Source organism: Anas acuta, chromosome 15 (assembly GCF_963932015.1).
Source record: "Anas acuta chromosome 15, bAnaAcu1.1, whole genome shotgun sequence".
NCBI classification, from domain to species: domain Eukaryota; kingdom Metazoa; phylum Chordata; class Aves; order Anseriformes; family Anatidae; genus Anas; species Anas acuta.
In genome coordinates this window covers 3,053,056-3,067,797 of record NC_088993.1, presented here as the reverse complement: position 1 = coordinate 3,067,797, position 14,742 = coordinate 3,053,056, and the positions used below count along the sequence as shown (strand labels likewise).

Sequence of the window (14,742 nt, the reverse complement as noted above, 5' to 3'; positions counted from 1 at the left end):
AGAGTGGGAGAATAACAGGACAGGACACTGGGACAGAGAGAGAAAGGGAGGGGCACAGAGCAGGAGAGAGATGGAGAGAAAGCTGTCGTGTGAAGTGAGACCAGCTGTAGTGAGACCAGGAAAGAGAAAAAAACAGAAGGGCAGTGGCACAGACAAATGGAAAAAGGGTGAGCCATCTGAACAGGAGGCAGAGAACAGGAAATGGTGGGGCAGGCTGCCCCACTGACAGAAGGATGAAGGCAGAAAGGACAGGGAGTGGAAGGAGGGCAGGGAAGCAGCAACAGAGAAAAAGGACAGGGTGTGGGACAGGGGAGAATAAAAAGTCGTAGGATAGTTAGCAGGGGAAGGGAAGGTGGGAGTGGATGGTCGGGGATAGGAAGCAAGACCTAGCTGTAAGAAAATGTACTGGTGGGGAGCTGGACAGAGAAAGAATGAGAGAATGAGATGAACAGGAAGCAGGGCAGTGGGATGCAGAAAGAAAAATAAAAAGAAGGAAAAAAAGTGACAATGAGCAGGATAGATGACTTGACAGAAATCAGAAGTATAGGAAGATTCTTTCTTTTTACACGGAAAGCCAGGAACAAAGGAGCAGGACAGACTGGCTAAGAATAAAGGCAGAGAAAGAACAGACAGAGAGGCAGAGTGAAAAGGGAATGGGGGAAGAGCAGAGGGATAGAGAACAAAACAGAAGGAGAGGGAGGAAGAATAGATGAAGAAGGGTGGGAGAGAAGAACATACTTAGGGGAAGACAGGGAGGAGGACACAGGCATTGTGTAGGGGCAAGGTGCAAGGAAGGGCTGCAGATCAGGAAAAAAAGGGAAGGAAAAGGATAAAACTGATGAGTTGCAGGTTGGAGAGAGAAGAAGAACAAAAAGGAACAGGTGTCAGGATAGAGGCACAGAGACGGGAAAAAAAAAAAAAAAAAAAACACAGCTGGATGAGGAGATATAGTGAGAAATGAAGGAAAGGGCAATGGAACAGAGAGAAAGACAGAAAAATTAGAGACCAGAAGCATGACATAGGAACAGGCAGAGAAGGACGCTGTAGAGAGCAGAGAGAGAGAAAGAAGCATCAGGGGCAGAGGGGAAAAGAAAGAAATACACAAAGAAGTGTGAGAGGGACAGAGAGAGGAAAAGAAGAACAGGGAGCAGAACACCAGGATTGTCAGAGAACAGCAGGGACAGGGAGCAGCACGGAGATGAAGAGATATTGTTAGGGACAGAGGGACAATGCAAATTTAAGAAAATAGAAGAAGCAGAGCAGAGAAGCAGAAAAAGGAGAGGAAGCCCATGAGACAGAGTAGAATCACAGAATCATCTAGGTTGGAAGAGACCTCCAAGATCATCAAGTCCAACCTCTGACCTAACACTAACAGTCCCCACTAAACCATATCCCTAAGCTCTACATCTAAACGTCTTAAAGACTTCCAGGGATGGTGACTCCACCACTTCCCTGGGCAGCCCATTCCAATGCCTAACAACCCTTTCAGTAAAGAAGTTCTTTCTAATATACAACCTAGGCCTCCCCTGGTGCAACTTTAGCCCATTCGCCCTTGTCCTGTCACCAGGCATGTGGGAGAACAGACCAACCCCCACCTCACTACAGCCTCCTTTGAGGTACCTGTAGAGAGCAATAAGGTCACCCCTGAGCCTCCTTTTCTCCAGGCTGAACAAGCCCAGCTCCCTCAGCCGCTCCTCGCAGGACTTGTTCTCCAGGCCCCTCACCAGCTTCGTCGCCCTTCTTTGGACTCGCTCAAGCACCTCGATGTCCTTCTTGTAGCGAGGGGCCCAAAACTGAACACAGTACTCGAGGTGCGGCCTCACCAGAGCCGAGTACAGGGGGACGATCACCTCCCTAGCCCTGCTGGTCACAGTGTTTCTGATACAAGCCAGGATGCTGTTGGCCTTCTTGGCCACCTGAGCACACTGCTGGCTCATATTCAGCCGAATGTCCACCATCACTCCCAGGTCCTTCTCTGCCTGGCAGCTCTCCAACCACTCATCTCCCAGCCTGTAGCTCTGCTTGGGGTTATTGTGCCCCAGGTGCAGGACCCAGCACTTGGCCTTGTTGCACTTCATGCAGTTGACCTCAGCCCATCGGTGCAGCCTATCCAGATCCTCCTGCAGAGCCTTCCTACCCTCGAGCAGATCGACACACGCACCTAGCTTGGTGTCATCTGCAAACTTACTGAGGGTGCACTCAATGCCCTCATCCAGATCATCTATAAAGATATTAAAGAGGACTGGCCCCATTATCAAGCCCTGGGGAACGCCACTAGTGACCAGCCTCCAACTGGATTTGACTGCATTCGCCATGACTCTTTGGACCTGGCTACCCAGCCAGTTTCTAACCCAATGAAATGTTGAGGTTTGAGCAAAGCAAAGAGACAAGGATTGAGAGATCCCAGATTCCCCCGAATCCTCATAACTACCCCATACCCATCTTCAGAGATCCTGCCAGTGTGCCCTGGCTGCAGGGCACAGCAGGACTGATGCACGGGGGTTTCACCGTGTGTGCACAAAGCATGGACTCACACAGGAGAAGAGCGCCAGGGCGGTGGCTATGGATGGGTGCATGGATGTAAGCACGTGCACAGGTGTGTAAGGGCTGTGCGTGCGCAGGTTACGCTCAGTGCCCGCAGAGGGGCTTGTGCTTGCTGCCGGGTTCCGTAGCATGCTGTGGGCTGTGCACAAGGGAGGAGCAAACGCTCCGTGTTCTTTTCCCGGGGGACACACGAGTGCCTGGGGCGTGCGTGGCTGCCAGGATGCGTTTGTAGGTGTGCGTGCATGCGGGAGCGGGGGCACTCGTGCCCGGGGGTGCTGGAGCAGGGGCGGAGCGAGCTGTGCCCCAGCAGCACCGGCAGCAGCCGCACCGGGCGGCGGAGCGGAGCGGAGCGGAGCAGGTAGGGCCCCCCCGGTACCGCATGTGCCACCGGGAGCGGGGCAGGGCACAGGGGCGGGCGGTGCGGGAACCTGACCGCTGCCTTCTGCGGGCAGGGCAGCGAAAGGAGAGGCTCCCGGGGCCAGACAGCCCCAGCCGTGGCCGTACCTGCCGTAGGAGGCGGGGAGCACCGAGGCTGCCCGACCCGGGCTGGGCACAGGAAGGGTGCCGGGGTGCTGGGGGGCTGCTGCGCTCCCGGGCTCAGCCCCTGAGGTTGCCGAGCAAATGGGCTCTGCCTTGTCCCCCAGCAGAGCAGATGAGGCAGCTTTTTGTGGAGCTGCTGCACAAATGGGGAAATAGAGGCACGCTGCTGGAGTTGGCAGTGCCAACAGCAGAATGAGCCCAGAAACGCTGGCTCCTGAGCCCACTGGGAGAGGAAGCTCTAACTGCCTGCTCCTCCTCTCCTCCCTGTGCTGCTCTCTGTCCAGACCATCCAGTCTGTACCTCCCTCTTCCCATCGCTCCTGTATCTGTGCCCTTGCCCTTCCTCCCCCTGCCCTTCTTGGCCTTCCCTGGATGTAAGAGCTGCCTGCGCTGGTTCCCAGGCAGCTCTAGTTTGACCTGCTGTCTGCCCCCACCTCCATTCGTGTTTTTTGTCTGTGTTTTGCTACCCCCAACAGTCAGGCACTGAGAACCATTCTCCCTACAGATCCGTTACTGAACCCTTCTTGGAGAAGCCAGGTCTCTTGGGTTCCATTGCCAACTTTGCCATTGATTCAGTTCTCATGCCTCGCAATTTTACCTCCCCCAATGCACCACCTTTGCCCCTCCTAACCCTGAATAGCATATGTGGAAGAGGAAATTCATTGCCCATGGTCTCCTTTTTTCTCCTTGTTCAGCACTTGTCCCTCTCTCAGTCACTGCTAGTCAAGGCTGTTCAGAACCAACTGAGACTCAGGACCATTGCCCTAAACCCATTCACAAAAGTGTAGGGAGTGAAATGTTTGCAAAATGCTTCCAAGGGACAACAGAGCAGTGGGAGGTACTGGCCACCTCGTGAGCAGACGCTGAACTGGGACTGCATCCAGGTCCCACTCTGTGAGAGATGTTCTGAATGACTCCTTGAGAGTCACTCACAATCTCAGAGCCATGGCAATATGACAGGAGGTATATATCACTTTTGAGATCAGAAAGGGTAGCACTGCTTTTACTCTGTGCCTGTTCCTGTCACTCTCCTGTCTGCAGGCAGGACTGTACACAGAGGTGGGAATCAGAAATAGAGAGGAATATTCATTTGTCTGCTATATTAGTGACAGCCCTGATCAGACCAGCCACCTCTTTATACTCACCATGTCTCAATTCCCATCTGTAAAGGGAAATTGAAGCACTGCTTGGCCTTCATGTAGACAGGCCATGAGCCATCAGCAACCAAGCAGAACCTCAAAGCTGTGGCAAGGCTACATAGTCAGGTACTGACTGATTCCAGAAACAGCTGCAGCAGGGGACCCATGCTCACATGCCCCTTGCAGTGCTTCTGCTTCAGGTGCTCACCCTGTCAGTGCTCACAGGGAGCCCTTGCCCCATCCCCTGCCTGAAGGCAAAGGCACCAGCTAGAGCTCCATTTCTTGCAGAGCTGCTGCAGTCTCCATAGTCACAGTGAGCCACTGTTGGGCCATGCTCTAATAACCACAGCACATCCATACAAACACTGAAGAGGAGAAGGAACCCAATTTATGTGTTTTTGTTTTGTTTTGTTTTCCCCAAGGGGATCTGTGCCTATGTGTACATCTGATATTCCACCAGCTCCAAGAGGTAGATTTCTGTGTGTGTGACAGAGAAATTCATGTTTCCCCACACAAACTCACCTGCTTTCAATACAAATGCTTATTTTTGGGGCAAGAGAATGATAGAGGAAGCCCAAGTCCTGAGGAGAGCTGCTCTATGAAACAGAGAGCATATATCTGAGTCACTGAGTCCAAAGCACAGGCGGTCCCATCAGCTGTCCTCCCCAGAAAGTCCTCACTTGGGCACAACACAGAACTGTGTAGTAGCTGTCACTGCCAAAGGCATTTCCAGCCTGTGTCTAGCGTGCGATGTTTATTGTAGAACCAAACCAAAAGGGCTGGGGGTACTATCAAACCGCACATCAGTACAGGAGGAGCAACCACCTTAGCTCACCCAACTTGTGGGTTCAGGGCTGAAGCCCTGTTGCCATCACACCTCTGCCTGCCATCAGCTGGGAAGGGAAAATCCTGGCTCCATTCTCCCAGAGAGGAGGAGGCTGTTCCACCCATGGGGATGATATTCTCTCCTCTCTCCCAAACCTCACCTTCAGCATCATCAGCCCAAGGTGGCATCTAAATCTGGGGTATGGGTTCACTCCAGCGTCAGAAGGGGGGAGCAGGGTCCTCCTTACTGCCAGCCTAACCCTACCTGTCCTGCATGCCGGCTGTGTCCAGGGGAGCCTGCTGAAAAGCATGTGGGCGGCAGAACTGAGAACAAGGCTCTGTCTGTCTCCAGCCAGCCAGCAGGCCGATCAGACAATTTAAGAGTTTAATTGCAGTGTTTCTGCAGTCTCTCACACCTTTCCCTGTGTCGCCACAGGCTTCAGCACCTCACCACGGCACAGAATGATGGAGTACGAGGACTTCACCAGCTTGGCTGGGTACTGGAACCCCTCTGACAGTTACCAGTTCAGTCCTGCTAGCGTCATTGTCCCTGTGGTTTTCTCCCTCATCTTCCTCCTGGGCACAGTGGGCAATAGCCTGGTGCTGGCAGTGCTGCTACGCAATAGACAAATGGGCCACAATACCACCAACCTCTTCATCCTCAACCTCAGCCTGGCTGACTTCTTCTTCATTGTCTTCTGCGTGCCCTTCCAGGCCACCATCTACTGCCTTGAAGGCTGGGTCTTTGGCTCCTTCATCTGCAAGGCTGTTCACTTTTTCATCTACCTCACCATGTATGCCAGCAGCTTCACACTGGCTGCCGTCTCTGTGGACAGGTAATGGTCTGGCGACGCCCTCAGGTTGGGGAGGGAGGGCAGTTTGAGAAGCTGGGTGGAGTGAGGGCATGGGAAGGCCATGGCCCATCGCCAACAGGCAAATCATTCAACCCCCAGTGGTGCTGGTCCATGCCAAAGGCAGTTTGGGGACCACTTCTGGCTCCCTTTCCCTACCAACCCCCAAGTAGCACTTCCAGCTCTCCTCCGTGCAAACCTGGTGCTGCTCCTGCCTGCATTTTCTATAGGGAAGACCTGCCTTGTAGGTAGGACACCTGAGACCCAGGCTGAGCTTTACAGTGTGCCAGGGACTCCCCCTCACCCAGCTCCACGTTACAGATGGCATGCCAGGGGCAGTGGCTAGCCCCAAGCCACCACTGCAGGAAAGCATCAAAGCATCACATGAGGGCAGCAAGGTAACCAAAGAGCACTAAAGGAGAAGCCATATAAATATACAGGAGAGATCCCAGTCCTGTAACAAATCTCTCATTCCCCTAGAGCTGCCGGCCCAGCACAGAAGCTGTTATCTAACAACTCTGCTCCCTCACCTCTCCCGAGCCCTCCTGGGCCCCACAGCAGCCTGTACAGAAAGGCACCCACGCTGTGAGCCAAGTTTCTTCTTGGGAGATCATCCAGGCCCTGCTCCATCCATCTGAATTGTTCCTAAGGGCTCTGCCTTGTTTCCCCTCAGTGTAGGATTGCTGTGCTGAGCTCCACTTTTGGCTGAGCCTACACTGATGGTGCAGGAGGAGGAAGCCTGATGGTGGGAGCTCCCACCCTGATGGTGGGATGGAGCTTACCAGCAGGGTAAGCTCCCAGCCTTGCCTGCCATAGAGAAAACATGTCCTGGTCTATCTCACTCATTGTCCTTGTCCCTAAGGGTAATAAAACAAGTTGTCTGTGCTCACAACTTTTCTCCATCCCTTACGCACGAGCACCAAGCCATTTTCTCTCCTTTCTGACATCTTGCAGCTCCTGCTGGACTGCCAAGACAAACGTGGGAAAAGGGATTCCCCTTTGCTGCTTGTTCCCCCTCCTGCCTGAGCATGCAGCAGAGTTCTGCCAGCTTTGCTCTTTAGTGTTGTCTGGGGCTGGGGAAGCAGAGCTGGCCATCACGCTGCCTCTGGACACCATGTGCTGGAAGAGGGACAAGCACCCAAAGGCAAGGGCCCACCTGCCCCCCCCCCAGTAGCCAGACTGAGGCACACACAGACCTGGTTACAGTGAGCAAACCTTTTCCCTGCCAGCCTGATGTGAAAACTGGAGCAGGCTGAAAATAGGCCCTGAGTGGGCAGAAGCCTGCACTGCATCCACCATCCAGTGAAGCTTGCCCAGGTCCCATAACCTCAGCTCAGACCTTTCTCCTGCTGCGTAGTTTCTGCCAAGCAGCAAATATCTGCATGGTCGTGACAGCCCCGTTTCTGATCCTAGCGCAGGGACGTGACTACCCTCCCTGCACAGAGGTGTCAGCCAGCCCAGGCATCCCTGCTGTAAAGAGAAAAGCTGTTTCACCCAGGACTGTATGATGGGGCATGAGATAGTGCATAGGGCCCCTACTCAGGGATCTTCAGGAGAACAAAGGAAACCTTCTTGTTCCCTTTATGTGGCCAGCTACAGCTCGGCTGAACCCTCAGCTGCGGTTGCTTTGCTCTCCCCCCAGGTACCTGGCCATTTGCTACCCGCTGCGCTCCCGGGAGCTGCGGACCCCCTGCAATGCCATGGCTGCTATGGCTGTGATCTGGGGCCTCTCCGTGGTCTTTGCAGGCCCCTACCTAAGCTACTACAACCTGATCGAGTGGGAGGCCAGCTACATCTGCATGCCTGACTGGGAGGAGTGGAGACGCAAGGTCATGGACACCAGCACGTTTGCCTTTGGCTATGTCATCCCAGTCCTCGTCATCAGCCTCTCCTACACCAGGACCATCAAGTACCTGTGGACAGCAGTGGAACCCCTGGAGGACGTGTCAGAGTCCAAGAAGGCTAAACGGAAAGTCACCAAGATGATCATCATTGTAACCATCCTTTTCTGCCTGTGCTGGCTGCCCTACCACGTAGTCATCCTCCGATACCTCTATGGAGACTTCCCCTTCAACCAGGCCACCTATGCCTTCCGCCTGCTTTCCCACTGCATGGCCTATGCCAACTCCTGCCTCAACCCCATCGTCTACGCCCTGGTCTCCAAGCACTTCCGTAAGGGCTTCAAAAAAGTCTTCAGCTGCCTGCTGAGGAAGAAGCACCGCAACAAGGTGCACGTGCTGCACGCTGCTCATGCTGTGCCGCGCTTCGAGGCAGCATCGACGGAAGTGTCCCAGATGCACGGGGACAATAACCGGTGTGAGCTGAACCCAGACTCCCCAGCAGCCCCCTCCCGTCCCTCCAAGCACCTTCAAGTTTGTTAGTGGCCAAGCTCTGCACCACCTGCCCCCCAGCTGTGTTGCCAGCCTCAGGCCACCCTCTCCCACCCGATGAATGAGGATGCTGGGAAAGGCAAGACAGAAACCCTGATGTCTCCTGCTTCTGGCTTTGCCATTCCTTTTCTTTCTGTGTGTCAACTGTTCTCCTAAGCAACGTACTACAAGCAATGGACCCAGATTTGCACCAGATCCTCAGCCCACCTGAAGTTCAAGGACTAAATCTCCAGCTCCTCTGTTGGCTCTCATCCTTCCAAGTTGTCTACTCAGTGCTCCCACTACTCTGGACACATCGGCTTGTTGTCACAGTCTCTTCTGCCTCCCACTGTCCCATCTGGCCAGTGGTCCCCATGGAGTGTCAGGGGAGGCAGGCAGTGTGAGCAGGGCCAGGTGAGCAAAGGTAGTAGGGAAAGCAACTGCCACAGCCCGTGGATGGTTGCAATGATGGCTTTTGCACTGGATGTTCTGCTCTCCCAGTGACCAGGTCCTTCCCTGGGGCACGGGGTGGGCCACAGGCTCTCTGTGTGGGGGATGTTGCTGCTGTACATATTAGGGAGACATCTTTCTAACCCAAAGCAAATAAATGCACTTTCTTAATCCAGGCAATAGCAGGAGCTGTGGTAGTCATCTGGGGTGGGGATGGGCTACCCATACCTCAGTGGGGCCTTTCTCCTAACTGGTGTAAATCAGTGTACCGCAAACATCATCACTGAGTGATGTCTGCACCCCAAACCCTACCTGGCATAGATTCATAGACCAGCTTGGGTTGGAAGGGACCTTAAAGACAATCCAGTTCCAACCCCCCTGCCGTGGGCAGGGATGCCACCCACTAAATCAGGTTGCCCAGGACCACTTCCAACCTCGTTTTGAACTCCTCCACTGATGGGGCATCCACAGCTTCTCTGGGCAGCCTGTGCCAGTGCCTCACCACTCCCATAGTGAGGAATTTCTTCCTAATATCTGATCTCAATCTCCCCTCTTTCAGTTTAAAACTATCTCCCCTTGTCCTGTCATAATCTGCCTGAGCAAGAAGTTGCTCTCCATCTTTTTAATAAACTCCCTTTAAGTGTTGAAAAGTTGCAATGGGGTCTCCCCGGACCTTTCTCTTCTCCATGCGGAACAGCTCCAGCTCTCTCAGCCCATCTCCATAGGAGAGGCGCTCCAGCCCCCCGGAGACAAGCTACCTACAACACAGGCACACAGTGTGCTCAGGAAGAGCAGTTGGAGGGACAGGGCCAGACACGAGCACAAGCACAGCACTGCTCAGCCCAGGTCTGACTGCCCAGATAAATACAGCCCCTGGCATGAGGCAGAGGTGGGGAGAGGCCTCAGATGGAATTGCCCAGGATGGCCACAGCCTGCTCACACCTAGCACCCTGCTTGTGGTCCTGAGAGCCCCCTCCAGGCCCCAGGAACAAGGACATGGAAGGACACCCAGCTCAGGTGTGTCGAACTCTCTCTGGGTAGCACAGGGTCTGGCTAGCCTATTTTCTACAGGCATCAGGAAAATGATGGAAAAATGGAAATAAGATTCATTAATTACCATGTCACACTATGGTAGAACAGTGCTTTTACAGATGTCTCTCTTCTCCTGTAAAATATCCAGTTCTATTGAAAAAAATCAAGTGACTTTGATGAGAACTATTTTCTATAACCCACTTTGATTGGCACTGTCTACCAGATCATCCCTGAATGCTCGATTAGCATATGAGAACAATACAGAACCAGAATAATGCACACTAAATGGGTTAAAACCCCATTAGGATGACTGTGCCACAGTTCACTGCTAGAAAGGGAGAATCAGTGCTGAGTGAGTACTGCTAGTGACGTGGGATCCTTCATCACAGCCATCACTTGGCAGTGATGAAGGGAGAAGGGAGGAGTTTGGCATTTCAGTCTGGCTGGATGCTGCCTGCTTGTGCCAGGGAAAAATGAGAAGCCCAATTTGCAGGCTGGGATCTCAGACCTGGCTGGGAACAGGACTTGTACATGCTCAGAATGGTTGTGTGGTTCTTTTACCAGGCAAGGTGACAGTCATTAAGGATTGGCAGCAAGACCTCCACCCTGCCAATGGAAGCGGCTCACATCAAAGGCTGTCTCAAATTAAAACAAATTAAAGAATAGCCCCAGAGATGGGAGCCTGCAGAAGCTTGGGTAATCCTAGGTCTGCAGGGGAGCAGGGCCCACTGTCTGAGCGCACAGGTTCTCTGGAGTGAGATGAGGTCTAGAAATACCACCTGGTGGGCAACTAACCTGAGCAGAAAGTCGCTGAGTAGCTCCTTGGCCCCTTTCATGTACTGGTAGCAGTGTTTGCATTGCCTCCCCCTCTGCTTTACACATGGCCTTACTCCCTATGCAGGATTTGACTCCCAAATCTCTGTCACTGTTGTGGGCTGACCACACTGATAACCTGAGCAACATTGCCGATACCACTATAAAGTATACAGAACCCAGGGATCTAATTTTTAAAAAAAGTATAAATTGCTCTCGCACCTCTCTTGCACCTCCTAACACTCGACAATCACAGCTGCTGAAAGCACTCCATACTCTCCTGGGGATGCCCAGCAAGAGGGAGTCCCAATCCCAACATGTTAGGGGGAAGAGGGAAGGTCTGGGGCAGTGAGAAAAGTTGAATCAGCAGCAGGAAGGCAAGGAGAGAGCAGAACAAGCAGGATGAGGGGATTCAGCAAGACACTGAGTGATTTCGGAGCTAAAGTGCCAAGCATCTCCTACGCTGGCTCCAGCATTTTGGAGTCCGCTTCCTCTTGGACCACAAGTCATTTTTGTTCCCAGGGGTATGTGAGACATAACACCTCCATTTTCACCAGCTGCTTAACCAAGTTCTTGCTCATGTCTGTTTGTACCTACCTAGCCCGTCAGCAAATAAATGCATTCTTTTGTCTCTTGCCCATTTAAGCTTTCAACCTCCACAACTAACTTTCTATCTGTCTGTAATCCACTCCGTCCTCTAGCCAGCCATGTGGGCAAATTTATCCCTCTCCTCTACTGCCACTACCCCATCCCAGCTTTCACAACCAGCAGCCCAGCAATGGAAGTCCCTAGGGACCAACCTGTGCCCTTACCTGTATCCCGAAGCTCATTACAGAGCCCTGCCACAACGCCTCCCCCCACTGCCTGCACTACAAGAAGCGGGCAGGGATGGTCGTCTGGAAATGAAGAACAAACCAAGGTTTATGTCCCCCATGCCCCATCCCAGGAAGGAGAGAGGCTGTGAAAACGGGGGACATGAGGAGGTACAGCAGTTCTGCTAGAGCAAACACCCCGAGGACTGGGCATTGGCTCCGCCAATTCAAGTCAGCTTCAGAAGCAGGAGTCTCACCATGACCCAGCATCAGCCTCTGCACCACCTCCTCTCCTGAACAACATCAAGGAGATGGGACCAGACAGGCATGAAACATCACTTACTTGTCTGTGACTCCACGGAGCAAAAACCTGACTGCCAGGTCAGCTTGCCAGCTGTCATTTCAGATAGCACAAGTGCTGTCAAACCTGGGGCACACGTCAGCAAAATCCCTGCCTCTGCATTTAGAGAGCAGGGCTTTTCACGGGGAGGCACGAAGCCTGTCCCAGGTGACACTGGAGACAGTGCCCATGCAATATGAGTTTGACGTACGGGCAGAGCTGCTGGATGCCTCTCCTCTTCAGCACCAGACCCGTGCACACTGCTGGGAGGCATCATGCCGCTCATATTTCCACAATGCCGTGCACAGAACTGTTCTAACACAGCTTCTGAACCGAAACGCAGCCTGTGGCCCCACTCCGCCTTCCTCTGTACAGGTGCACCACGCATCGCCGGCTCTCTGGGCCATGCATCTGAAGAATCAAGCCCAAACCATTTTCAACTCCATTAACGAAGGCTGTGACAGTTACCAGCAGCTGAACATCCAGCCCTTATAAACTGGAGTCAAATCTTGATCTAAATTCACACAACTGCAAGACCATGCATCTTGGTCAGCGTGGCTGCAGCCTGCATCTCTGCCTCATGCTGATTGCCCTCCCCTTGCACCACCGGGATGGTTTGTTCTGGCAAATTAATTTTACGTGATTTTTTTTTTTTTAATGCGAAAACGAGAAGCACATCTCAATATTAGATTTTCTGTATGAGCAGCATTCATGGAATGGTTTGTGTTAGAAGAGACCTGGAAGACCATCCAGTTCCAAGCCCCAGCCATGGGCAGGGATGCCACCCGCTAGATCAGGTTGCCCAAAGTCCCAACCAGCCTGGCCTTGAACACTGTCAGGGATGTGGCATCCACAGCTTCTCTGGGCAAACTGCCTCACCACCCTCATAGTGAGGAATTTCTTCCTAATATCTGATCTCAATCTCCCCTCTTTTAGTTTAAAACCATTACCCCTTGTCCCATCACTACACTTCCTGATGAAGAATCCCTCCCTATCTTTCCCACAGGCCCCCTTTCGGTACTTGAAGGCTGCTCCAAGGTCTCCCTGGAGCCTTCTCTTCTCCAGGCTGAACATCCCAGCTCTCTGAGCCTGTCTTCACAGGAGAGGTGCTCCAGCCCTGCTCTGATCAACTCCGTGGCCCTCCTATGAACACCCTCCAACAGGTCCATGTCCTCCTTGTGCTGGGAGCCCCAGCCCTGGATGCAGCACTCCGTGTGGGCCCTCACAGTTGACCTTCCCTGCAGTGGCACAACGTTGGAGCGGCAGAGCATTCCCTCAGCACTACTGCACCTCTCAGTAATGTGTTGAAGGTTCTGCTAAGGAATTGATTTTTATGGCCTCAGTGAAGTCAAGCACCGTGGTCTGAATTTCAAAACTAGTTTGGCACCTCTCAATACTAAACAACATGGAGCACAAGTAACGGCAGAAAACATTGTCAAGAAAGGAGAAAATAAATTACAGCATGTCCTGTGGGTGCTGCTCTCTGACCCTGCAAGAGAATGCACATGGGGGTACAGGAGCCCACCAGCTGGATTGGGGCCTCCAGCCTAGCCCCTTACTTTATGCTACCAATAATCCCAACACGTACTAGAAAAAGTGCCTCAGTGGAACCTGCGTCAAAAACAGTTTCAAAGGCAGAGAGCCAAGGTCCGGAGAAGATATTTGCCCAGGTACTTCAACCCCCCTATAATGGGGAACACAAAAATGGAAGTCAGGTCAGCACTGTGGCCGGGGGGCCATCGCCACTGCGCAGTGGGATGCGAACCTCACGTTGTACGTTGGGTGGAGGCAAGCAGGGAAAGCTGTAGAGAGGTGCCCTGGCTTCCATGAGCCTTCAGGTCTGCTCCAATCGAACAAGGTGCCTCCAGCCAGACCCTGGCAACACCAGCGCACAGGGATTTCCCTGTGGGGATTGTGAACCACCGGTACTGCCTGGCTGCTCCCAGCCGGGCAGTAGGACCAGGAGGTCTGGAGCCTCTGAAAAAGGGCAGGAAAGCCCAGTGGGGTGACCTCTGAGAACAGATGAGCTCTGCAAACCCTGCTCCAGCAGAACGGGGCTGTGGCAGAAAAGAGTTAGTTAGCAGCAGGGTTTGCTGGGGACAGAATTTCTTCCTGACAAAGTAGAAAGAAGCAGCACACAAGTCTATGCAGGCAAACGCAGAGCTCTCCCCACACCCCCACCCCAGACCCAGACTCCTTTATTTCCTTATGATACAGTTAATTGCAATCCAGTCTCGTGTTGCTGGACACATGAGTCCAATCCCTGCCACTCTGGGCTTTAAGGGTTAGGTTGATGAAGCATGGCCTCACAGCACAGCTGCTGTGCATCAGAGCTGGAATCAGGACAGCCATTCCTCTCTGCCCACTCCTGCCCTCCAGTTCTAAAGGAGACCATTTTCATCAGAAGAAAACAACACACTGGGTTTCACATCACGTCCCTGATGGCAGGAAGCTAAGTAGGAAAGGATGTGGCAACATTGATTGGATTTCATACACCAGGATGAATTAGAAGAGGAACCTCCACCCACGTACAGGGAGGGTTAAAGAGAAGCTCTGGCAGCTCCAGAGAGGTGATTAACTATAAAAATACTCTAATGCAAGAACTTGTTAACAGTGAGCAGTTCTCCAAATGTATAATCATTTTCTAAGCAAAAAAAGAGTCTGGAACAGAACAAGGACTGGTAAATGCATACCCTGGGTCATCACCACAGTTAGTTACATTAGTTACAAGGATAATGGACTGGAGTCAGTAATGCATCTGCTATTGAATTAGCTGATCCAGGCCTCTCTACTTTACACCTTTCATTACTAGCATACATGTACCCATCCTGGTCACAGCCTGATACTTATTTACAGGAGCTGTGTCTGCAACCTGCAGCATTAACACATCAGAGAAGCACAGTACCAGGTGTCAAGTCCTCAGATAAGGGAGGCAGCAGCAGTAACAAGGAGGCACCAACCCACTCAGGTTCCCATGGACCTCAAAAAAGGCACAGAAAGGGAAGTCATAGACAAAGTAGGCCACACA

General features: G+C 52.7%; 1 protein-coding gene across 1 annotated transcript; it reads left to right on the top strand.

Annotated features, from left to right (window-relative positions):
• Positions 1–5,453: 5,453 nt before the first annotated feature.
• LOC137864914 (galanin receptor 2b-like) lies at positions 5,454–9,180 on the top strand. Its single transcript, XM_068699532.1, has 2 exons — positions 5,454–5,883; positions 7,541–9,180. The coding sequence occupies exons 1-2, from the start codon at positions 5,510–5,512 to the stop codon at positions 8,277–8,279; spliced, it is 1,113 nt and encodes a 370-aa protein (XP_068555633.1). The 5' UTR covers positions 5,454–5,509; the 3' UTR covers positions 8,280–9,180.
• Positions 9,181–14,742: the final 5,562 nt, after the last annotated feature.

Bases quoted from the DNA above. Each gene is read 5' to 3' on its own strand.
- LOC137864914 (XM_068699532.1), top strand. From the start codon at position 5,510: ATGATGGAGTACGAGGACTTCACCAGCTTGGCTGGGTACTGGAACCCC. The intron at 5,884-7,540 runs GTAATGGTCTGG...CTCTCCCCCCAG, and splicing joins GCTGCCGTCTCTGTGGACAG to GTACCTGGCCATTTGCTACC.